Genomic DNA, 24,209 nt, shown 5'->3' with positions numbered 1-24,209 from the left:
CCCCTGGAGTTCCCTGGAGCCGAGTTCCAAGGTCCCCTGCTGGACCCTGGGAATGGAGGCTGCCTCGCTCAGTCTGAACCTGAAGTTTTCATGAAAGCCTTTTCTTTTGCCAAAAAAACCCCACAAAACAAAACAAGAAACTGACTCGTGTTAAATCACACTGGCAGTGCATTGAATTGATCACACCAGCTTCTGTTTCTTTCACATGTTAATATTTATCTGATTGCTTAATAAAATTACGAAAACTCTAAGCGGCCACACTCGGCCACTACTCATCATTCTAAATTCAAACGTTATTTTTCTAATGATCACGTGCCCAGGCGGACTTCAGCGACAAATTTGCTTCCCTTTCATGTTTTGAGTTGGTTTCCAGGCTGCCTATGTTCGTGGTACCAAAATGTATTTCTCAGGGGAGCAGGTGTAGCTCAGTGGTTGAGCACCTGCTTCCCACACCCAAGGTCCTGGGTTCAATCCCCAGTACCTCCTGAAAAATTTTAATTTATTTATCACAACCCACAACCATATATCGTGCTATTTCAAGGAAAAGTCAGTGCATTTGTCCCTGCATTCTTTGTTCATGAAAGCACTGAAGGTTAGGAATTATCTCTGAAAATAGCTTTATCCACATTACATACATGAAATGGCCTGTAATTGCGGTTTTATTTACTTACTGACCATTTAGGCGGTTACCTAAACCTGACACTGACTTCAGATCTCTTCCGTAACACAAACTATTTTTTAGGGCACTTGACGTAGCCTGACCCACTGTCCCCACCCAGGTCACCGTCTCTTTTAGCATCTCTTCACTGCCCAGGGATCCAGGTTCAAGAGACGCCATGCTGAGTGAAGTAAGCCAGATGCAAAATGCCAAACATTGTATGAGCTCCCTGGCATGAAACAATTAGAATAAGCAAACTCATAGAGTCAGACTCCAGAATACAGGTTACCAGGGATGAGGTGGGGGTAGGGAATAGGGAGTTAAGGCTGAACGTGTGCAGGGTTCCTGTTTGGCATGACAGAAATGTCTTGGCAATGGAAGGTGGCGATGGTAGCACAGCATTGTGAGTGTAAGTAACGCCACTGAATTATATATCTGATTGTGGTTCAAAGCAGAAGTGTTAGCTCGTATATATGGTGACAGAATAGAAATCAGACAAACAAAAAAACCCACGGATCTATGCTACACAGTGATCCATAAGTTAAACCATGGACTGTAGTTATTAGTACAGCCATAATTAACGTGCTGTCATCATTTGTAATAAACATGCCGCACCAATGCCAGGTGTTAATAATGGCTGGTATAGGGGTATCCTGTATTTTATACACACCTTCTCTAATAAAGACATAAAGAAAAAATAAAGTAACATGGGGGAATTGCACAGATGTCTGCAATTTACTGTGAAATGTAAAAATATAAGATGGGTTGATGGATGGATATAGCATTGGCTAGATGGATATATTTGTGAAAAAGCTAGCGTAATAAAATACTAAATTTAGAGTCAAGGTGGTACATATATGAACAAAACTTCTTTTAACTTTTCTGTATTTTTGAATAATTTCAAAATAAAAAGATGAGGGATAAAAGGACATCTAGTGTATTATGGTATTTGATTGCAAAAATGTCCCCAATTCTTCACCTCTCCATTTATCCAGGCCTTGGAATGTGACTTTGTAACTATTATCAAGGCTGTTTTCCTCACCCCTGCTATCCGAGCTGGCCCTATAATTCACGTTCACCAATAGAACACAGCAAAAGTGACTGTGTGCCACTTCTGGGACAATGTCTCTGAAGACTGACACGCTCCGCTCTCTCTCGGAACCCTGCTTGGCCAGGGTGGCTGGCTGGAAGGCGAGCCAGAGGACTTGTCCCACCCGAGGCGCGAGGCCACCTCAGCTCTCCAGGAAGCTGGCGGCCAGTGCCTAAGCAGCCTGAGCTCCGTCAGCTGACCTAGCCCTGGTCAGCACGAGCACCCAGCAGCCCAGCAGGCATGGGAGAAGTAGCACATGGGTGTCACTGAAAGCCAGGACAGTGGTAGTTTTTTTTAACTTTTTATTGTGGCAATATATGTACAATTCAACATTACTGCTTTTAACTATTTTTAAGTGCACAATTCAGTGGTATTCATTACAGTCACAGTTTTGTGCTACCATCACCAACACCCGTTACCCACATCACCTCAACAGGAAACTCTGCACCCATTAGGAAGCAACTCCCAATTCCCCTCACCCTGCGCTCCCACTCCTGGCCCCCGGTAGCCTGTGATCTACTGTCTATCTCTATAAAATGTGCTTATTCTAGACTTTTCACATAAGCAAGATCATATATTGTTTCTCTTTTTGTGTCTTGTTAAGCCATCTGGTCTTAAGTACCTTGTTGCACAGTGTTATTGTGGCAATAGATAACTGATACAGTATATATAATCTTGGGGCTCTCAGTGCAAGGAAAAAAATGATTAGGGTATTTACTTTTCCTTTCCAGATACACAAAATATATATGAGCAAGCTAATTCCCCATACTACATACAATCCAGATCTAGTTTCTTTTCCTCTATTCTCAGTTTTAAGAAGTCACATTTAACAAAAGGGATTACAGTCCCCAAGGGATCATTGTGTGTGCAAATTGTAGCAGTTACTGAATCAGTTCTATTGCCTACGATTTAGTGAAACCATATTAATGTTGTTTTTATTGCATTTCAAATGAATTTACCATCATGAAAAGCTTACCTTGTGTGGTTAATAAATGAAGATTTTTATTACCAAGCCAGTATTCACCATTTTTTTTGGCAAAATTTCCAAAGCCATTTTTATAGTCATCCCAGCCTCTAAAAAATTTGAAAAGTTGGTTTTAGCAAAATTGAAAGGATATCTGCAGTCTCCAAGGAGCCCACCCTCTCCACTGTCACACCCATTTTTCTTGATTAGTTAATGCACTTTCAAGATTCCTCTTTGAATAAGTGAAATTCAGGCTAATTAATAGACTTCAGTATGTAACAAAAAAGGTTCAATTTATTTGAAAGTTCACATTTTCTGCTCTGAATAAATTGTGTCATAATGAGCACACCTGTAAAAGTTTTCACTGCCGTCAGCTCGTCTCTGAATTACAGTCCACCCTCCTCCATCGGACATGTCACAATAAACTGAGAATTCTTCTGGGCTCTGGAGAGGTTTGATCTTGTAAAATCCACTCTGCTTATGCCCATCATTGAAAATTTCTGAACAATCTGTTTGCAAAACAAGGTAATGTAACATTTGTTATGTATCTTTTTTTAAAGGGAAGCCTCTGAATGACCTTACTTAGTACTGGTAGAGACAGATAAATTTTCAAATTTACTTAGTACTGGTAGAGACAGATAAATTTTCAAAGTTTCAAATTACCATTGTAATTACCTTTAAAAAAAAGTTTATTGTAAAGTGAAAGAAAGTGAAAGTACACACCCAAGACGGGTACAGACGTGCTCAAGGGAGAGACACGCCTTAAATTGCATCTTGTACTTTAAGAAAGTAGTATTTCCTTTGCTATTAATTAGTTGTCAGTTGACTCCTTGATATGGTAATAAAGGAATGAAATAAGGATTCAATTTCTCATTTCTGATTTTTATAGAAAACAATTTTAAAAACAAATAACGTGTTCAGTTAATTACAGTACATTTTAGTGTATCTTATAGCTTTATCAAACAGAATAATGGAATGTATACCTCCTAAGAAGCTAAAAATGGATGTAGCAATATGGCCAAAAACTAATAATTTAATACAAGTTTTCTTGACTTAGAGCATTATAGATCATACTGAACATCTGGAAATGAACACAAATTACTAATCTCCTTGTTAGATTATTATAACCCCCCAATCTGACCAGAGTTTTCAGTAATCCCCTGGAATTTCTAACAGTCCACACATTCTTTGCTGTTTTGGCAAGCTTCTACTATTCCTTTCAGCCCTGCATTCTTCTTTGCCATGGTATTTCTTGAGCCACCTAAACAAACATAGCTGCCTGTTTGTCACCAAAAAGTAGTCATCACTTAATACTCCTTCAACCACTGGTGGTCTTAGTAAATTATCCACTGGCTCCCATAGACTTGGAGGATATAGAGGTCTGGACTTTATCACGTAAAGGTCCAGGAAGCTATATTTATGAATAGTTGAAGTAGTGGCTACTATAAAGAGAGCAAAAAAACAAACGAACAAATGAACAAACAAAACCCCCTCCTGGGATAGTCTTAGGAGTACTCAGTCACAGACTTTCAAACAAAAATACTACAATTTAACATTACTAACTCTCACATTTTACTCTTACCGTTGTAATTTCCTTTTCAACATTTCTCTTCCTGATTGGACAATTCCATTCCTTTAATATAATTTTAAGTTCATTTTCATTGTTCCAATGCTGAATTGTCTACAACTCTGTTCTTTTGTTTTGTTACAAATAAAATATACTATGCATCAAATAGGCTAAATAGGCAATAGAAATCAGGAGAGAAAAGAAAATAATGAACCTGGAGCACATTACAAAGCCCTTCCAAGGCTGAGGCCAATCACACTCTCTAGCTTGGGTGAGGAGTTTGAGTTTGGAATGATTCAGGCTTGTTCATATGTTTATTTTTGAGGTCCAGAGGCCCAAGTGTTCCTTATAAATGTTGAATTTTAAAAAGGATTCTGTCTTGGCAATCAAACACGAAGGAAAACAATGGGGAAAGTATGATCTAAAATTAACTCAATGATGTTTAAAAAAAAAAACCTTACACTTGTAGTGAAATATATTATACAACCCTCTTCATTAAAATAAGCAGATATTTAACCTTGGTTGGGAAAGGGGCTCTTTGCTTACATTTACTCTCCTACAAAAGAGCCGAATAATAAAGACTCATAAGTTTCAAGTTTTCTATTTTCCAGTCAAATATGGAAATGATTGGCTAGAATATTTGCCTCTGTAAAACTTTATGACTATGGAGATGTCCCCCAGCTCTTTCTGCTGTTTTCATACCAGCTGCATATTAGTTTTCTGTTTTTTCTTCTCCCCAGAAGAAAAGGCCAACACAACTTCAGAGCCAGATAAAAGCTTTCAACTGGAAAGCCACAGTGAATAAATAAATATAAAAAAGCTCCACATCAGTAGCAAACAAGGAGCTTGGCTTGGGGAAGCAATGCAGGCTTTAAAACAATAACCATATGTTTAAAATTCAGGTTTTAGAAATGTTCCGACCCACTCAAGCCCCTGGAGAGCATAGGGGGCTGCAGGGTCACGGGCTCTGTGCTCACGAGGGTTAAATAAGGACTTTTGGATACCTACGCCACGCTGGGTGAGGCCAGGCTTTCCTGCCCTCTGTCTGGACAGATGTTGTGAATGGTTTCTCTGATCACCCAAAGAGCAAACCATGCTGAAGGCTGAATATTTCAGCGTCCTGAAGTGACAAGACAACCAGCCAAATGGGAATTTTCCTGTTGTTCCAGGATGGCCGCCAAGGCTGAAAGCTGACAGCCAAAGGCAGTGGGACCCCACCTGCTAAACTCGAGGTGCCCAGCAGTGGAGGTCAGCCCCTCCCCAGAGCCCCCGCCGCCTGCACCCCCAGGCAGCACCGGCGAGAACGAGGCGGGAAAGGGGGTTCGCTCTTCAGAGGACGCGGTAGTGCTGGCCTCTCTGCTCTGGACACAGGAGAGGAGCTACAGTGACGTCCAGGGCGGGCATTCCCGGAACGCTTCCTTTGAACTGAATGCCGCCGGGATCTCGTTAGGTGCACTCGCTCCTTTAATCCTTCCGGCCAGGCAGCTGGGGTTCTCACCGCCACTGCACAAGCCCGGGACAGGAGGCTTCCAGAGCCTGAGTGACCTGCCGGAGGCCGACGCTGGCAGGAAGGCAGCTAGGCTTTTTTAAAAAATTTATTTCCCTCCCATTCCCTCCACCCCCCAGCTGTCTGCTCTCTGTGTCCAATTGCTGTGTGTTCTTCTGTGACTGCTTCTATCCTGATCAGTGGCACCAGGAATCTGTGTTTCTTTTTTTTGCGTCATCTTGTTGTGTCAGCTCTCCGAGTGTGTGGCACCATTCCGGGGCAGGCTGTACTTTTCTCGTGCTGGGTGGCTCTCTTTATGGGGTGCACTCCTTGCTTGTGGGGCTCCCCTACGTGGGGGACACCCCTGCGTGGCACAGCATTCCTTGAGCACATCAGCACTGCACATAGGCCAGCTCTATACCAGTCAGGAGGCCCCGGGTTTGAACCCTGGACCTCCCATGTGGTAGACGGACGCTCTATCCATTGAGCCACATCTGCCTCTGGCAGCTAACCTTTGAAAGCAGGCTTCTGCACAGCATATGCTGCCTTAAGAGACCCTCCTAAAGACTGGGGGTCCTGAGAAGGGGCATTGCTACACCAGTGCTCTTGCCAAGATGGTTGTGAATTCCACCCATTAACGTGAAATTGGTACTGAAATCTTTTGATTTAGGTGCATATTTCAATAGCACCCAAACGTTTAAAAAAAAGATTTAGCTTAATTATATGCTGTATAAAAATCATGTGATTTGTGCACTGTTGATACAAATTGCTAGGTTGCATGTAATTAGGTATTTTCTACCATGAGATACAATAGAATTGAGAAAATAATTAATTTAGTAATACTATCGTAACTTGTAAATAAGAATAATAGGGAAACGGACTTTGGCCCAGTGGTTAGGGCGTCCGTCTACCATATGGGAGGTCCGCGGTTCAAACCCCGGGCCTCCTTGACCCGTGTGGAGCTGGCCATGCGCAGTGCTGATGCGCGCAAGGAGTGCCGTGCCACGCAAGGGTGTCCCCCGCGTGGGGGAGCCCCACGCGCAAGGAGTGCGCCCATGAGGAAAGCCGCCCAGCGTGAAATGAAAGTGCAGCCTGCCCAGGAATGGCGCCGCCCACACTTCCCGTGCCGCTGACGACAACAGAAGCGGACAAAGAAACAAGACGCAGCAAATAGACACCAAGAACAGACAACCAGGGGAGGGGGGGAAATTAAATAAATAAATAAATCTTTAAAAAAAAAAAAAAAAAAAGAATAATAGTAATACTATAGTAACTTGTAAATAAGAATAAATTTGTATTTCTATGGATCATATATATGAACATTTAATCTTTAACATTTGAGGACACTGAGAACAAACTTTGATGTGAACAAGTTAGTATATATTTTACAGGAATCACTGAGTGTTTGCCTGTGTTAAGCTCACTAGTATTATCTGCTTATATGCAGAAAAATAAAGTACAATTTAACTGTATATTTCACATTTTATTCTCCTTCTCCTCCATGTGGACTATATATAATCTGACTTTTGGAATTTTATATCCAGAAACAATCACCTTTACACTATCTATAATTGATCTCAACACCATGTGATAAGCGCGCGCACACACACACAATTCTAATTGGCCCAACCAAGCGATCCTTCTATCTAACCCAGCTTGTACAGTCAGCCCTGCCCTGACTTCAGTGTATTGATTTTTTAGTCACTAACCTTTGTTATTCCTTGATGACCACTGTTTCCTAAAGCCTGATTCTCAACGCACTCGCAACACAGGGATTGGGTTTTTAGCTCTCATATCTGTCTTCCCATAATTGGTTGCCCAGTTCCAGGAACAAACACCTGATTGCCAAATCCTGCCATTACCTGCACTTGAACCTGTGTTGGTGACCTGCTCAGGTGTATTTGAATAAATACCCTTGATTTTGAGCTTGGTTTGCAATTTGGGATAATGGAACGGACTTCTCTTGCCCCTGAGACTGATCTCCCATTCTGTACCACTTTGGTAATCATGTTTATATGCTCATTCCTTGAATGACCAACCTGCTGCCTTCAAATAACAGTTTTGTCTGACCTCATGGGTCTTTTTTTTTAAGATTTATTTTACTATTTATTTATTTCTACCCATCCCCTCATTGTTTGGATTTGCTATATCTGTTCATTTTCCTTGTTTCTTTAGAAGGACCTCCCAGGACCTCTGATATGGGAGGGAGGCACCCAGTCTCTTGAGCCACCTCCCTTCCCTGCATTGTTGTGTCTCTCATTATGTTTTTCTACTTGTGTCTCTTGTTGCATCAGCTTGCTGCATCTGCCTGTTGTGTCAGTTCACTGTCTTGCATGTCTTCTTTTAGGAGGCACTGGGCGCCTCCACTTCCTGCTTTGTTGTGTCTCTCATTGTGTTTTTCTTCTTGTGTCTCTTGTTGCTTCTTCTTATTGTATCAGCTTGCCATGCCTGCCCAGTTGTGCCAACTTGCTGTCTTCTTTAGGGGTATCAGGAACCAAATTAGGGACCTCCCATGTGGTGGGTGGGAGCCCAGTTGCCTGAGCCACATCCGCTTCCCCCCATGGATCTTTATGAAGTGTTTGTCCTTTCAGTCTTTCATCTGATCTCTTCCATCAATTAAATTTTTAAAAATATTTATTGAGCATATACTACACACCAGTCACCATGTAAGGTACTGAAAATGCAATAATCAACAGTTGAGCAGGGAAGACGGACAGTTATGCATGCAGGACAATACTCCATGATAAGTGCTAAAGATAGAAAAGTGAAGTTTGCTGCTGGAATGCACAGAAGTGGTACCTAATCCAGACTCCGAGGTCAAGAAATGTTTCCTGGTTGAAGTGTAGAGCATCCTGGGATCCAAAGGATGGGTGAAGGCATCTGCCTAGGGCAGGGGGCGGGGGGTGAGATAGGGTGGGGGTGGCCAGGGCAGAGAGGAAAGTTCCAGAGAGAGGAAAGGGCTATTGCAAAGTTCCCAAGATGCAGGAGAGCAGGGTGCTTTTGAGAAATTGAAATATGTTTGGGGTTGCTGGAATTTAGCATGTAAAAAAGAAGAATGACAACAGATGACGTCCAACTCCTGGTTCCACCATATACTTCTGGTCCCATAACTACCTGCCTCCACAAAGCCAGTGCACACACACTAGAGCAATGCTCCCCCATCACCTAACACTTTAAACTCTTTCTTTTTCCACCTTGAGCCACTGCGAACAAGAAGTTGTCATCCCTGGAATCAAACACTCGCCTTCGTGCCTTTCTTGTATTTTCACCTCTTCTTTCTCTGTTTCTATCCTCTTCTCTCCAGCTCTGCTCATGCACTTGGGCTTTTGGTCACTGCTCCTGATTTCCTCCTCCCCGAGGTCCCATTGACATTCCATTGATCAGTCACATCTGAGCCTACTCTCAGGGGGATGTCCGAGTCCTCAGACAGCCCACAGGGGTCAGTGCTGGCCTGAGCTCTGGGGCCCTGACAACGATGCTTCCAGTCTTCTTTCCTTTATAAAGTACCCTCTCTTCCTTGTCCAGAAGATGACACATGTGGCAATGCAGGGTCATCCACCAAATTACAACACATATGCAATGCAGGGACATCCATCAGATGATGACATGTATGGCAATTCAGGGTCATCTGTTGGGTGAAGACATGAATGGCAATGCAGGGTCATCCATTGGATGACGACACATATGGCAATGCAGGGTCATCCATCGGATGACGACACATACGGCAAGGCAGGGTCATCCATTGGATGATGACACATATGGCAAGGCAGGGTCATCCATTGGATGATGACATGTATGGCAAGGCAGGCTCATCCATCAAATCCCAACACATGTGGCAATGCAGGGTCATCTGTCAGACAATGGCACAGATGGCAATGCAGGGACATCCATCGGATGACGACACATACGGCAAGGTAGGGTCATCCATCAGATGATGACACATATGGCAATGCAGGGTCATCCATCGGATGAGGACACATATGGCAATGCAGGGTCATCCATCGGATGAGGACACATATGGCAATGCAGGGCCATCCTTTGGATGACCACACATATGGCAATGCAGGGTCATCTATCAGATGATGACATAGATGGCAATGCAGGGTCATCCGTTGGATGACGACACATATGGCAATGTAGGGTCATCCATTGGATGATGACACATATGGCAATGCAGGGTCAGCCCCCGATGACCCGGTGGCCTCTCTGGCTCCTTCCCTCTCTGTGAACCCACCTTGTTTTCCACAACGATTGACCCAATTAACCCTGGGAGACTCCATCCTCCAACCTGTGCTTTATTGGCCCTTTCCAGTCAGAACAGGTGGATAACTGGCCACGTCAACAACAGGTCCAAAGCCTCATCCCACGAGGCACTCCCGCGCGGCCCGCCCGCGTTTCTCCACCTCCTGCCAGCAGAGCTCTGTTCTCAGCTATTTCTTTCACTCATGTTTGTGTAGTCAACAGTCTTGGGAGGCAGGTGGTGCCTCCCTCAGAGGAGAGGCAGGCTCGTTTGCTGTCCACATCATGAAGACCATGCCTTCCTCCGGGGCAAAGTTGGAGTAGAGGTGCTCGCATGCCATTATAAAAGATCGGGGTGTCTAAACTCGGGGTTCCCCAGCCATGCGCTCTCCCTGTTCCGTCGGCCACCCCCTTCCTCCTCGGGGATGCGGAGGCCCACGAGAAGCCACGTCTCTGCCCGTCACCCGCCAGCGTCTGCCGAGCCTGCAGGCTGAGTGGTGAGTGCCAGTGGGGTGAGCCCTCAGCTTCCCAGCCCCCGCCCAGCATCTGCATTTTTGAGGGAGCTTCTGGTGCACAGCCCCGGCTGCATGGCCCCCAGGACCCGCCGTGGCTTCTGCTCCAGGTGGCCGGCTGTCCTGAGCCCCGGTTTGCTCTCAGGTGGACGCTGGGCTTTCCAAGCCCGCATCTGTTCGGCTGCCTCCGTGCCTCTGGGTCCCACAGCCATCCTCACTCTAAGCCGGCCCCCGCTGCCGGCCAGCCGCTCCGGCCTCCTTCTCGTCCTCTAAGGGGAGGGCAGCTGGACCCCAGGATCAGGGGCAAAAGACCGCGATGTGGGCGAGAGGGCGGGAGCGTGGGCCGAAGGGCCTAAGAGGAGGCCGCGAGGCTCCGGGTGAAGGCAGAGAAGCGGAGCGTCACACCGAAGGCCAGGCTGGAGGGTCTCCCAGCTCTGACACCCCACAGTGGTCAGGAGATTCAGAGGGACGAAATAAAGACGTTTTTCCTCCCGTCCGCTTGGCGACTCTGACTCTTCAGTCTTTCCGTTTCAGTCGATGGCTTCCCCCGTTCACGCTTGCCTGTCCTGCTATTTCTGTCTCGATGTACCACCTTGCCTTCTTCCATGAACACGAGGCCCTGCCATGCTGGGGGCTCTGCGGGCCACGAGGAGGCCACGAGGAGGCCACAAGGGCCCGGGCGATTCACCGAGAGAGAAAGTACGGCGCCTGCGGTAGTGCGAGGGCAGGCACAGGAAAAGGCTATGCCAGCCGGCATTCTCTTTGTTTCTGACCCTATGGTCTGTTTAAATTAAAAGGTGCCTTTTCCTGCTGACAAAGCCAAAATAATCGTTCTCCGTAGTGAATAACAGCCTGTGCAGTGATACGTGAAATGTGCTGACAATTCTAAGATCGTTTTGTTTCCAGGGGGAAATATGGGCCTAATCAAAAGGAAAATTACCAGCCATGAAGTATAATCATAAAAATGACTGTTCATTTGCCTAAATTGTTCTGATTCTTTTTCCTTTCTCCCTCATTTATTCCATTACCTTATTCGCCAACTTAAGGCACATCGTGGTTTCAAAAGGGAAAATTGCATAAATGATACCAGAGAAAATATGCAAATGAAAACAAAGCTCAGGGAAGTGGACTTGGCCCAGTGGCTAGGGCGTCCGCATACCACACGGGAGGTCCAAGGTTCAAACCCCGGCCTCCTTGACCCGTGTGGAGCTGGCCCATGAGCAGTGCTGATGCGCGCAAGGAGTGCCCTGCCACGCAGGGGTGTCCCCGTGTAGGGGAGCCCCACGTGCAAGGAGTGCGCCCTGTAAGGAGAGCCGCCCAGCGTGAAAGAAAGTGCAGCCTGCCCAGGAATGGGGCCGCACACACGGAGAGCTGACACAACAAGATGAGCAACAAAAAGAAACACAGATTCCTGGCGCTGCTGATAAGGATAGAAGTGGTCACAGAAGAACACACAGTGAATGGACGCAGAGAGCAGACAACTGCAGGGGAGGGGAAGGGGAGAGAAATAAATAAAAAATAAATCTTAAAAAAAAAAACAACAAAGCTCAAGTGTCTAAATCCACAATATAATCTGCCATGTGCACACTAATATTTAAAGTCTGTTGTCTTAGTCTCTTATTAAACTACAGAAATTCCCAGATAATTAGCATTCATATGAAATGTCAGCTGTAGAGCTCAAAGGGTAAGAGAGTAGAAGACATTTACAGCTTATGCACTGCTCCACTCTGCTGGTCACTGGCATAGGGAAAGCTCTTTGGCCAAAGCTGGAGTGGACAAATAACTAGTTGCATCCCTGCCCATGAGACACTGGGACACAGAAAATCAGCCCAGACCTGCATACTGCCTCCTGCTTCCGAGGTCGATGACTCTGGCCTCTCCATCCTCGAGGAGCTGGATTTCCTTCTCGTGCAAAAGCTGCGTAATCTTGACCTGCTGCTGCTTGACGCGGGCCTCCAGCAGACGCACCTGGGCTCGGAGCCGCCCCTGCTCCTGGAGACAGGTCTCGAGAGCCTGCAACGCGAGAAGCGTCTCATTTTCATGGAGAAGAAATGCTTCTAATAACCGGGCTATTCAGTTTTCCATTTGGTCCCCAACTCCCATTTCAGAAAATTTTTCCAACTAGAAATGTTGCTAAAAAACCACAGGTTTGCTGCCCGATGCGCACGGATCAGTTTAGCGACACCGGTGCTTCAAAGAGAGAACGGGCTTCAGTGCCAGGTGGCCCGGCTTTGGAGAAGGGTCCTTCTGCTCAAGTCGGTCTCCCCTCATCTAAAGAATTTAGGGTATTTATGGATTCCGACAAGGGGAGGTGGAGCTGTGACCATGACAGTAACCAGTAACCAGGCTAAAATAGTCATTACAGTAACAAGTATAAACAATTACAGTATCAAGTAAAGGAGTGAGAAGTACCCATTATGATAACAAGTGTAAACAACTACAGTATCGTGTCAAGGAGGGGGAAGCATCCATTACAATAACAAGTATAAACTGTGGCGTTGGGAGTTACAGAAAGCGGTTTAAGAAGCTCTGCTACCATTTCTTATTTGAGAATAAGAAATCATGGCTGTGTTGAAGTTCCTGGACTGAAGAAATGAATGACTATTAAATCATCAGAACGACGATGTGAGAGCCTTCTGGATGATCTCTCACCCCTCATCCCAGCCTCCCAATTCCCTGAGAAAGGAACGTGTTCAGCCCCGATGAGAAAACGTTCCTGACTTCCAGCCAGGAGGAGCATGCCAAGTTTCAGGTCAGCTCTCCACTTCTACATGTTACTGCCTGTTTGCTGAACACTGAAGTGCTTTATGGATGTTAATTGTATCTTTAGTGCGTCAATCCCTAAAACCACTGAGACTTTTGAATGACTCTTGCTACAAACATGCTTTAAAAATACAATCTAATGCTGAAATCTGGATGGCATGTGGTCACCTTTGTAAGCAATGCTGGTTTAAACCAAACCTCATTTACTCGTTGCTGGAAGCTCTACTGAAAACACTTGAGCTTTTTGTTTATTTGTGACTTTTCCCTCAGAACCTAAGAAAAGGATGGGAAGGCTCCAGGCATTACAGTAAGACATTTACTTTCTCTGAAAAGCCAAATAACCCAGGGATGCTGCATATAAAAGAGTTGATCAGGAAAGAGGATGTGGCTCAAGCAGTTGGGTGCCCGCCTACCATATGGGAGGTCCTGGGTTCGGTTCCCAGTGCCTCTTAAAGAAGATGAGCAAGATAGTGAGTTGGCATGATGAGCTGACACAACGAGCTGACACAATGAAGAGACACAATGAGAAAACACAATGAAAGACATAACAAGCAGGAAATGGAGGTGGCTCAAGCAATTGGGCACCTCCCTCCCACATGGAAGGTCCCAAGTTTGGTTCCAGGTGCCTCCTAAAAACAAGACAAGCACACAACGAATGGACACAGAGAGCAGACAGCAAGTACAAACAACAAGGGGGTGGGGAGAAATAAATAATCTTTTAAAAGAGTTTATGAGCTCTTTTTGAATGTGGCATCTGACAGAGCAGAGCTCTCTTAAAGATAAAGCAAATCTGGGAGGTGAATTCGGAAGGAGAGTTGCCACAGTGGGGTCTTTTGGGAAGGGCTTCTGGGTCCAAAAACCTGCATAGAAGGGTCTTGATACTCTGTTGGGAGAGTCACTGGGGGTGGTGAAAGGAGGATGGATACTTTTTTTTTTTTGCCATTCTTCCATTTTCACTTTGACAGCTGTATTTGTAGCTCACACCAGGACTGTCATATCATAATTGCCATCGATTATACTCAGATATATTCCCAATTTGTATTTTCATAACTTCCTGTTCCTCTCTTTATGCACTACCTAGTGTTCATTCCATGAATATGAGGACTAGGCAAAACAGGACAAGTAGGCAAAGCAAAGGGGTATACTGCTTCTGATGAGGGACTATGAGTGTAAATAGAGAAATTCAGCCTCAAGACTGAAAGCCACTTATCAAGAGATGGAGAAGCAGCAGTAGACACCTCTCCTGTACCCCCCTCCCAGGTCCACATCCAAGTCACGAATCTCGCTTAGCAATTTTTCTAGAATTATTTCTTGTTATCATTTGATCTTCGTACTCTATCCTCATCACTCTGTGACTCATCTGCTTTGAGAGAGTTACCTGCTTAGAGCCCAGAGTCTCAGTCTAACAAATTAACTGCAAAAACATTTTCTGCTATCAGGTATCCCATGTTGCTCTCCAATAATGGGAAATTGGTTGTAAACTTGTTTAACATAGTGGACTATTCAGGTTTTAAATAACTGAAGGGATTGTAGGCCAAGTATGTTCAAAGAGACTGTATGTAAGCTTATTTTTCTTTCTCCCAGAAATTTACTTATCCAGACCTTTTTTACTCCTTCATGGAGGAAGACACGAGTTCACTCTAATTATGTAAAATAATCTGTTTGGTTTACAGTAAACAGCGCTCAATATTGGAATGTACTGACAGTTTTAAATTTTTAATATTATATAACCAGCTCAATCACTCCAGTGAATTCAAAAGGATTTTACTTATTTGTTGTGAACGCTGATTTTTACTTAAAAAAATGTTTAAAGCACTTAGTCAATGCTTACTATGTGCCAGCTGCTTCCACAAATCTTTTTCATTTTCCCCCCTCTTTAAGCTTTTTTTAGTGACAAGTGCAAAATTAAAGAAAATTCAGGTCAGAGCAGGCATTGTAAATGCAATAATAGTTTTTGCAACAAGCTTACCCAGCTTTCTCTGCCCATTAGCAGAGCAGCGGTGACAAGGATGAAACCAAACAGCTTCCCCATCTTCGCCGTTGAAGGATCTGCGAGAACAAAAAGAACGTCCTTAGTTTAACCACTTCGGTTTTCCCAGGAGATGCAGGTTGGGGCTGGTTCATTATCAGCTGCAGGACGTCCTAACCCTGAGCATCTCCTGGGAAACTCTCCCCGACAGGCACAGAATGCTGTTGACAGTCATCCTTAGATTGGGTTGGACCAATCCACCCTCAGATTGGATCCATCCTTGGACTGGACATGGAGGGAGGGTTGTTACAAAAGCAGGGAGGGACCCGGCTTCTCTGTGGTCCTTCTGTGTGACAGTGTTGTGGGCGGAAAGGGCCCAGGCTTTGTAACTGGACAGATCTGGGTCCCTATTTTGCTGCCTGAGCCATTTACTAGTTCTGTGTCCTTAGGCAAGTTACTATAATGTTGCTGATCTGCAAAATGGACATAAGGAAAATTATAGCTAGTAGGAGATGATGCCCCTTGCTTTCCTCTGTGTCTTAATGAAAGTCAAGCTACCAGGAAGCTGGCCCTGCTTAAGGTGGTGGAGGAAAATTACCATTTTTTTCAGATTATTTTTTAAATTAGTCTTGAAGTTGTGAGTCTCCATGAAAAATTTTGTTCATCCTCTCAACAGCCTTTGTATGCTGCCGCAGTGCTAAGTTTTCATAAGTTCTAAAAGCTGAGGAGCCTAGAAAATAAAATGTCCTCACAGTCTTCAAGCAAATTTTATACCTACGACTTCTGTTCAAAAAGAATTGGAATCAATTGGATTATTTGTTACCTGATTTTTATTCTTACAGAACTCATGCCCACTAGGGCTTTTCATATATCACTTTTTAAGCTTTTTTGTCTTTAAAAGTTTGCTGCCTTTTAGAATCACTTGGGAGCTTTAAAAAAAAATCCATGCACTGTGTCTGAAAATGGGATCCAGACCATGGCATTTTTTCAAAGATTCCAGCTGATTCCAGTATTCACCAAGGTTTGGGAAGATATAAGAACTTAATGACCAAATTTTTTAGTCATTTCTTTACTGCTGTGTAAAGAACTGTAGAACAGTACCGTGCATTTCACAGGCATCATCTTGTGTCATCCTCAAATAACTCTCCAAGGCAGGGACTTTTGTCCACATTATACGAGTGAGTAGATCAGAGAGGTTAAGTCATTTCCCCAAGACTACACACGGGATAAATTGAGACAGCAGCTGAGCTGGGGTCTTCCCGGCTTTAGGGCCGCCCTTACCCCTTACACTGCTCAGCCTTCCTTCCCTACTTCTGCCACCACAGGGACAGCAGGCACCTGCTACCTAGCCTTCCGCAGTGAACACACCCTCACTCCTGAACAAGCCCACAACCACTGTCCTCCTGGGCCATGCTCCTCCTAAGGAAGAGCAGCTAGTGGGGCAGGAAGGGGCGCTGCCCTGAGCTGCAGCAGGCCTGGGGTGGCAGCCCATCTGCAGGCAGCTCAGCACCAGGTGCTGTGGAAGCCAACACAGCAGGAAAGAATGAAAACAAACACTGAAATGGCGATTAGGGATGGTATAAATGAAGAACGCATGAATTACAATATGTAGTAAAGAATAAAGTTACACTTTTCTAGACCAGTCCCCCAGGCAGAATTAAGTACGTCCTCTGTTGTAATCCCTAATACCATATTTATGGATCAATAGAGCCTTGATTCACTCAATCTTCATTACTTGTGTCTCAGTGTGCTGGGTGTGCAGTTGGATGGTTTTTACATGCCTTTCTCCAACTACTCCCTTGCTCCTGTTGGTTGGTTTAAAATAAGGTGAACCGAAGGCCACTCCCAGCACCTAACTCATTGTGCTGTCCCCAATCAAAGTCTAGTTGTTGCCTCTGCAGAAATTGTTCCCCAGGATGGAAACTCCTTCTCAGAGGGGAAACTGTGATTTTCTTGCCATAAAACTATAATCTATTTCTGCTGATGTACTTTCCTCCAGTGATGGTTAATTTCATGTGTCCTTTGCTAGATAAGTTGGTGGAACACTTAATATAGACGTATTTAGTAAGTAGGATTAGCAGCTACAAGCGCTTTGGGCTTTAAGTTAAATAATGTGGATGGCCCCAGCCAATCAGTCTGTGTTTTTTTGTTTTTTTGGTTTTTTTTACTCTGCATATAAATGCAATGCAATTACTTCTCCCCAGCATGGGACATGACTCCCAGGGATAAGCCTCCCTGGCACTGAGGGATTACCACTAAGCACCAATCAACAATACAACTGGAAAAGACCTTGACCAAAAGGGGGGAAGGATCAAGACAAATTAGTTTATATGGCTAAGAGACTTCAAAGTGAGTCAGGAGGGCATCCCAGAGGTAACACTTGTGCACGTCTCAGCAGGATCTCATTGACTGCCAAAGTAAATATTGCTCAAATAGTGGGGCTCTTGAGGGCTCTGGAGACACTATAGTCAGGGCAGATAGCTCAGGACTTTGATGCCCAGCCAGTGGGCACTACTTTGGAGTTTGTAATCCCCAGTGTGACAGAATTGGACTCAGTTGTGGTTTCCCTCCACAAGCCTCTTCTGTCCCTTCTAGTTGAACATATAGTTGGTGCTGGAGTTGATAGGTGTATGTCCAAGAGACTTGAGTCTTTGGTCTGTCCTTGTGCCATCTGGGCCCTGAGCCTCAAGGGAGTTGCAACCCCTTCTCTCCAGTTCATTGGACTCACTTAGGACAACTATCAAGGAGGTGACAATGGACAACCACCATACCAAGGAACCAAGAGAGCCTACAACTGCAAGCAGGAGAGTCCCATCCATTGGCTGTATGGGACTTTCAATTGGAGGTGGAGTAGGCATCATCAACACAGAATTCTCAGGATTGGGGAATGAACTATGGACTAGAGAGGACTTACTGGTATTCTACTATAGACTTATCGTGATTTTAGCAATGGAAGAAATTGTATCATTGTTGTGGAGGCAGTGACCACTGGAAGTTCTGAGATGTGGAAAAGGGAAAACAGATGTCATACAGGGGCATTTTTGGGACTTGAAATTGTCCTGAATGACATTGCAATGACAGGCCATTATAAATTTTGCTGTAACCTACAGAATCGTGTGGGAGAGAGTGTAAACTACAATGTAAACTTTAACCCACATTTAGTGGCAATGATCCAAAATGTGCCCATCAATTGCAATGAATGTACCACACAACTGAAGGATGTTGTTAATATGGGAAAATGTGGGCAGTGCGGGGAGTGGGGCATATGGGAATCCCCTATATTTTCATGTAACACTTATGCAATCTAAATATCTTTTAAAAAATAAAAATAATAAATAATAAAAACTATACATATATATATATATAAAGGGAGATCTCAGGGTTTCCAGAATCAGAAAGAATTCCTCCTCCAGCCTACACCCTTCACTTCTCCCTGGCGCCCCCTACAGACTTGGATGGAAACGTCAACAACCTGAGCTGCCCTCTGGACTTCTGACTTGCCAACACCCACACTTCCTTACAGCAGCTCTCAATACACAAACACGTACATGTATGCGTGCACATGTGTGCATATATAGGTGAGGATGTGTGTGCCTGTGTGAGTAAACTCTTATCACTGTTTTCATTTCTCTGGAAAACCTTAATACTCCTCCATGCGTATCCTGTTCTGCGGAAAACCACTGGGCTCAGTGTTTTTTGAGAAAATAAGTGTTAAGAAGTAATGGGAGCTTTCAGTTGAAGACATGAATTTATTTTTTTCTCACAAAGCTCTTCTGGAAATGCAGTAAAGAAAAATTCTAAAGACACGACTTGTCGAGGTCCAAGAGAGGGGGAGAGGAGAAAAGCCTCGGCCCGCGACGTCCGCGCGTTCCAGGTGACAAAGCATCCGGGCACGTGGCAGAGCTGCCAACGGTGAGTGAGGAGCAGCGACAGCGAACACCCGAGAAGGAACTGGGTTCCAGCTCGCGCGGCCCGTGGAGCACCAGCCACCACCTGGAGGGCAGCCCGGGCGCAGCGGGCTCCTGCCCGGGGCCTCACCGAAGCGTGGGCAGGCCGTGAACACGGCTTCCCCGCCCGGGCAGAACACGGAAGGTTCACTCTCTACTGAAGGTGGACAAGGGAGACGCCAGGGAGCAGGCAGGAGAGCGCGGGCGCAGGCACTGCCAGCCCTCTCGGCGTCCCGGAGCCAAGCCCCGCCAGCCCGGCTTCTCCTCGCCCCTCTTTCACCCCTGCGAGCCTGCGTTCCCTCCCCCCCCCCGGCACTGAAGAGCCTCACGCGCATGCGCACGCACGCGCACGCACGCACGCACGCGCACGCGCAGATCTTGGCAGACTGGCATTTCGGCGCTGTCCTTTCCTGACCTCCTCCAAAGAAGCCCGCGGCTGGCGCGCCTCATCCGCGCCCGCTGGAGAGGTGGAGCCGCGGTGCTCCGCTCTTCCTCTCCAAGGAGGGCTTCCCCCAGACGGAGGCGGGCTTGAAGTTTCATTCCGTGTCCTTAGTTACTGAACAGTGGAGAGAAACACCGAAACGCCAAGCGTTCTCTTTCAGAACACTGGGCAGAAAGCCGTACAAGAGCAATTGATTTGCCAAGAGAATACATCATTTACTTGCTATGCTTTAAGGCTTTTATCCAACACTGTGAAAAAATGACCAATATGTGTAGACAGAGGTGGACTGCTGAGTACATGAACCTGGCAAAGAAATTAGATAAAATACACGAACGCATACAATTACTCTGCGAGCAAAAGCTCTAATTAGCACCAGTAGATCATTTTTTTTTCAGAAAGTTATCCTTTTATGTATTTATACTGTATACTTTGTAGGAAGGGAGTAGGAAAACTCTGGTATTTCTTATTACCAACTTACTAACTATTTTTCTTTAAAATTCAGGTATATATTGGCTATACACTTACGTCAGGTGCTATGTATAGTAGATGTTTTCATGCATATTGGTGTATATTAAAATATGGAAAATAAGTTTACTTATGACTATATATATATATAAAGACCCCCTCTGTGAACTTTTAGCAAGGCTAGAGTCAGGTGAGAAGAGGATTGTAAAGAAATAGAGGTAGGGAGCAAACTGGAAAAACAAAGGTGAATAGATTTGCTATCATTAATATTTTCTAAGTGATAAAGTAATCTTGGAATTAGTTAAGAAAAAAACTTCTCTGGGTACTACCCGAGTTAATAAATAGTAGCTTTTATAATTGTTATCATGAAAGAAAACTTAAAAGCTATCTCCTATTAAACAGGATGGCATATGGGAATCCTGTATTTTATGCATGATTGTTCTGTAAGCCCACAATTTCTCTAATAGAAAAAGAAATCATTCTCCTTTCCTTGAAGATGCAAAACAAACTGCCCTGAAGAGCCCTCATTTACCATGAGCAGTTTCCTAAACCTTGCATTTGCAGATGTTGAGAACATATCTATAGATGTAGCAAAATTTCATTTTCAAATCGATATCCTAAACCAAAGACACCTGATATTATAACCAAATGTATTTCTATCCTGATTCTGGGGTAGTTTCACGTTTCTTTTGTCTGGAGTTCTTGGAAGATGTGTCATTCCTATTGACCCATCTGTCAAGACTCTAATTGTGTTGAAAGAGCTTGCAGGAGAATAAGGTCTTACTCCAATTACAATCCTTTACTTCAGCTACGTGTGGGATGAAGACATCTCCACTTTTTAAAATCGAGCAGAGCAATTGAACTGTGTAATAAAAATATTTATTTTCTTATAGATTTACCTAAACCAATGGTCTAATCTTGTTTATTTAAATGTAATTTTATTGCATGAAAGCCTGGCAAAAAAAAACAACAAATCTCTATACCAGAAGGAAAACTAGGAAAAAGGGAAAGAAGAAAAAGAAAGGACCCAATCATCTTTCAATGACTACACTTCATAAAATCACATTGAAAAAAACCATCATAGGTTGTCAATGTACCCACTGTTATTCGTACTAAGCTTAAGTAATTTTAAATTTTATCCCATTAGAAACTTAGACTGATATTTCCTAAGTAAAGCTGAAATGCTAAGTGGAGCTCTCTAAAGATCATCTAGAAGGAATTGCTCTCTAAAGAAAGTGTGGGCTTGTCTTATTTGTTTATAAAATAGACAGTCATTTCCTACATGAATGATAAATATACTCAGGATCAGTGTTTTCTGTTACATTGTCCAGCTTCTGAATTGCCTGTCCTTTTTCAAAAAAAAAAAAAGTGATAATCCTTGGATTTTAGAACTACTGTTAATTAGCTTAGTCAACATATTGTTCAATATTAGGTAAAATTATGGAAATTTTGTTTTAGTTTTAATGTTAAGAAGAGAAATAAATAAACCTCCATACTACCAAAAAAGAGAATAGGATATATAGCTATGTCTGTACAAGTAATCCCTTACTCACTGTGGCTGGCTTTTTTTTTTTTTTGAACTTGACTAGTGGTAGATCCGTCATGAATCAATCATCAGGGGAATTTATTAAGAGGTAATAACTATCCATTTAAAATGAATGGCAGCAAACAAAATTATGTTTGTGAAGAAGGGTTCAGAGCAAAACAGTGACCAGAACAAATAAACTAGAATGAGAAGAGTTTCAGCATACAGTTTCTAATTATCTTTGGGTGAAGTTTAAACAAAGTTAATGGGTTCTACTCTTCTAATCCCTACCACCAGACCACTATTGATGGATAGTATGCTTTAATATCTTTCTTCCCAGTTATGAGAATAATAATGTAATAATGGGGAAGCAGATTTGGCTCAACTGATAGAGCTTCCACCTACCATATAGGAGGTCCAGGGTTTGAACTCAGGGCCTCCTGGCCATGAGGTGAGCTGGCCCATGCACAGTGCTGCCACACACAAGGAGTGCCATTCCACACAGGGGTATCGCCCACATAGGGGAGCCCCACATGTAAGGAGTGTGCCCCTTAAGGAGAGCCGCCCAACGTGAAAAGCACAGCCCACCCAGGAGTGGTGCCACATACATGGAGAGATGATGCAACAAAAAAAGAGATGCAGATTCCAGTACCACCTGACGAGAATACAAGCAGCCACAGAAGAACACGCAGCAAATGGACACAAGAGAGCAGACAACGGGAAAGGAGGGGAAAGGGGAGAGAAATAAAAAATAAATCTTAAAAAAAAATGTAATAATGGCAGAGAGAAATTGTGAGGTGCTGCTTTGAGGACAAGCTCAATGTCCTGTCAAGGCCACCAAGAGCAGCAGGGCTCTGGGTGTTAAGTAAAAGCAGGTCGGCCGGCCCTGTCCAGCTCACCTCCACAAGGCTACAGAAGCCTTGCACTCAAAGGCGCTTCCAAGACAGACGGACTCACCTCTGTACGTCCAGCGTGGGACTGGAAAAATGAGGAAAACAGTCATCTGTAACATATTGCACTTGCATTGGATGATCACTAGACACGCTACCGAGATACAATTGTCCACTCTGTTATTTCTTAAGCTTCACCATGAAAATAAGAAAATAAATATGGGTATGTCTGGGGACTTGCCAAAGATCATGTGGCCTTGGCTGGGACCCCTTCAATCTCCTGTGATTCTTTTCTTAGTGCCCACTGGTTTCTTTTCTAAGATGAGGCTGAGCTATAAGAAATGGCAGGTGTTTGAACATTTTGACCTACAAAGCAGAAGACTGCATATGCTTCCAAGGAATACATATTGGTTAGATGGAAAGAACCCGCTGGAATCATTGCAGCCTTTGAAGGCCCAAAGACAGAGCTTAAACACAAATAACTCTTTGTGGCTCATTTAATAAGAGAGAAAGTGATTTAGCAACAGCCTGTTATTATAGGATGCTGCCCCTTATGCCAATACATTAAAGTAAATACATAATACCTAAAATATGTAAACAAAAGAAAGTATTGCAAACACATAATCAGCACATGAAATCTCCTGGGTCTGCCATGAACTAATCTTCAGAGTGAAATCAAAACATTTACTTTCACTCAGGAAGTTAGTGTAGAGAAGCAATATAACTTTCCCAAAGAAAGGCTCCATTCAAAATTTACCCAGCCTCCAACGACTCTTCACCCCCTCTGTCCCTACCACCAGTCCAAGCCCCCACTGGAAGATTATTGCGACAGCTTCTATCGGGTCTCCCTGCGTCCACCTTTGTACCCTTCAGTCAATTCTCTACACAAACATCGAGAGAAATCCTTTTGAAATCTAGGTCAGGTCACATTACAGCTCTGCTTCTGGCCTTTCAATGTGTTCCCATTGCTCTTGAGGTCAAAGCCTAAGTGCTCACGATGACCTGTAAACAGGAGACCCCATAACTTACTGTCCAAACCAGAACATTTTCGAAAGTGAGATGGAGTGCTGTTAATGATGACCCTGGAGCAACAGTCCAAACTGGACCTGTTCTGGACAAACCAGAATACACGATCCCCCCAGTAGGGCTTCACGTACCCTGCAAAGCCCCCCACGCGTCTTCTCCACCGCTGTGAGATGCCTTCTCTGACCACCACATATAAAACCACAACCAGCCTCCCCACCCACGCACTGGCTTAAGTGTTCCCTTAGCACTTCTCCCCAAATACAATGAAATACCACGTATTTGCTTATTGTCTGTCTCCTCACCTCTATCTAGAGTGTGAGCATCATGAGATGAGGATCTGATCTGCTTTATTTAGTGCTGTATCCCAGGGCCTGGTGAATAGGCACTCAATAAAATATCTGTTGAGTAGATAAGAAGGAAAGTTGGGGCTCTAGGTTAGATAAGCTGAGAATTAAACCATTAAGCACAAAGTAAGCTGAAATTGATGATTTAGAAAATTCTTAGCTTATTCAGGTAACAAGTTCAAAGACTAGAGCCAAAATCGGGTCTATCAGACAGTTCCCTGCGCTTTGGGGGAGTGAGGCCATATGAGGGTGTAACTGGACTACCCTTCGCGTCAGAGGGTGTGGCTGATCATAGCTCCAGTCGGTCATCTCAGAGGAGGTC

The 24,209-nt window shown here is 44.3% G+C and overlaps 1 protein-coding gene across 2 annotated transcripts in view; it reads right to left on the bottom strand.

Annotated features, from left to right (window-relative positions):
• FGL1 (fibrinogen like 1) overlaps window positions 1–24,209 on the bottom strand; it is a 35,209-nt gene that overhangs the window by 5,451 nt on the left and 5,549 nt on the right. Inside the window, exons 2-6 of one of the 2 annotated variants that reach the window (XM_071212613.1) lie at window positions 23,846–23,941; window positions 15,249–15,328; window positions 12,352–12,529; window positions 3,062–3,221; window positions 2,725–2,822 (exon numbers count right to left, since the gene is read on the bottom strand). In XM_071212613.1, the coding sequence (XP_071068714.1) occupies window positions 2,725–2,822; window positions 3,062–3,221; window positions 12,352–12,529; window positions 15,249–15,311 (499 nt within the window). In that variant the 5' untranslated portion in view covers window positions 15,312–15,328; window positions 23,846–23,941. The remainder of the gene's footprint in view (window positions 1–2,724; window positions 2,823–3,061; window positions 3,222–12,351; window positions 12,530–15,248; window positions 15,329–23,845; window positions 23,942–24,209) is intronic. The other variant, XM_004452071.5, reaches the window with a different exon arrangement.

Source organism: Dasypus novemcinctus, chromosome 29, assembly GCF_030445035.2.
Source record: "Dasypus novemcinctus isolate mDasNov1 chromosome 29, mDasNov1.1.hap2, whole genome shotgun sequence".
Lineage (NCBI taxonomy): Eukaryota > Metazoa > Chordata > Mammalia > Cingulata > Dasypodidae > Dasypus > Dasypus novemcinctus.
Note: the sequence above shows the minus strand (reverse complement) of the source record. Positions and strands in the feature narration are given on the sequence as shown.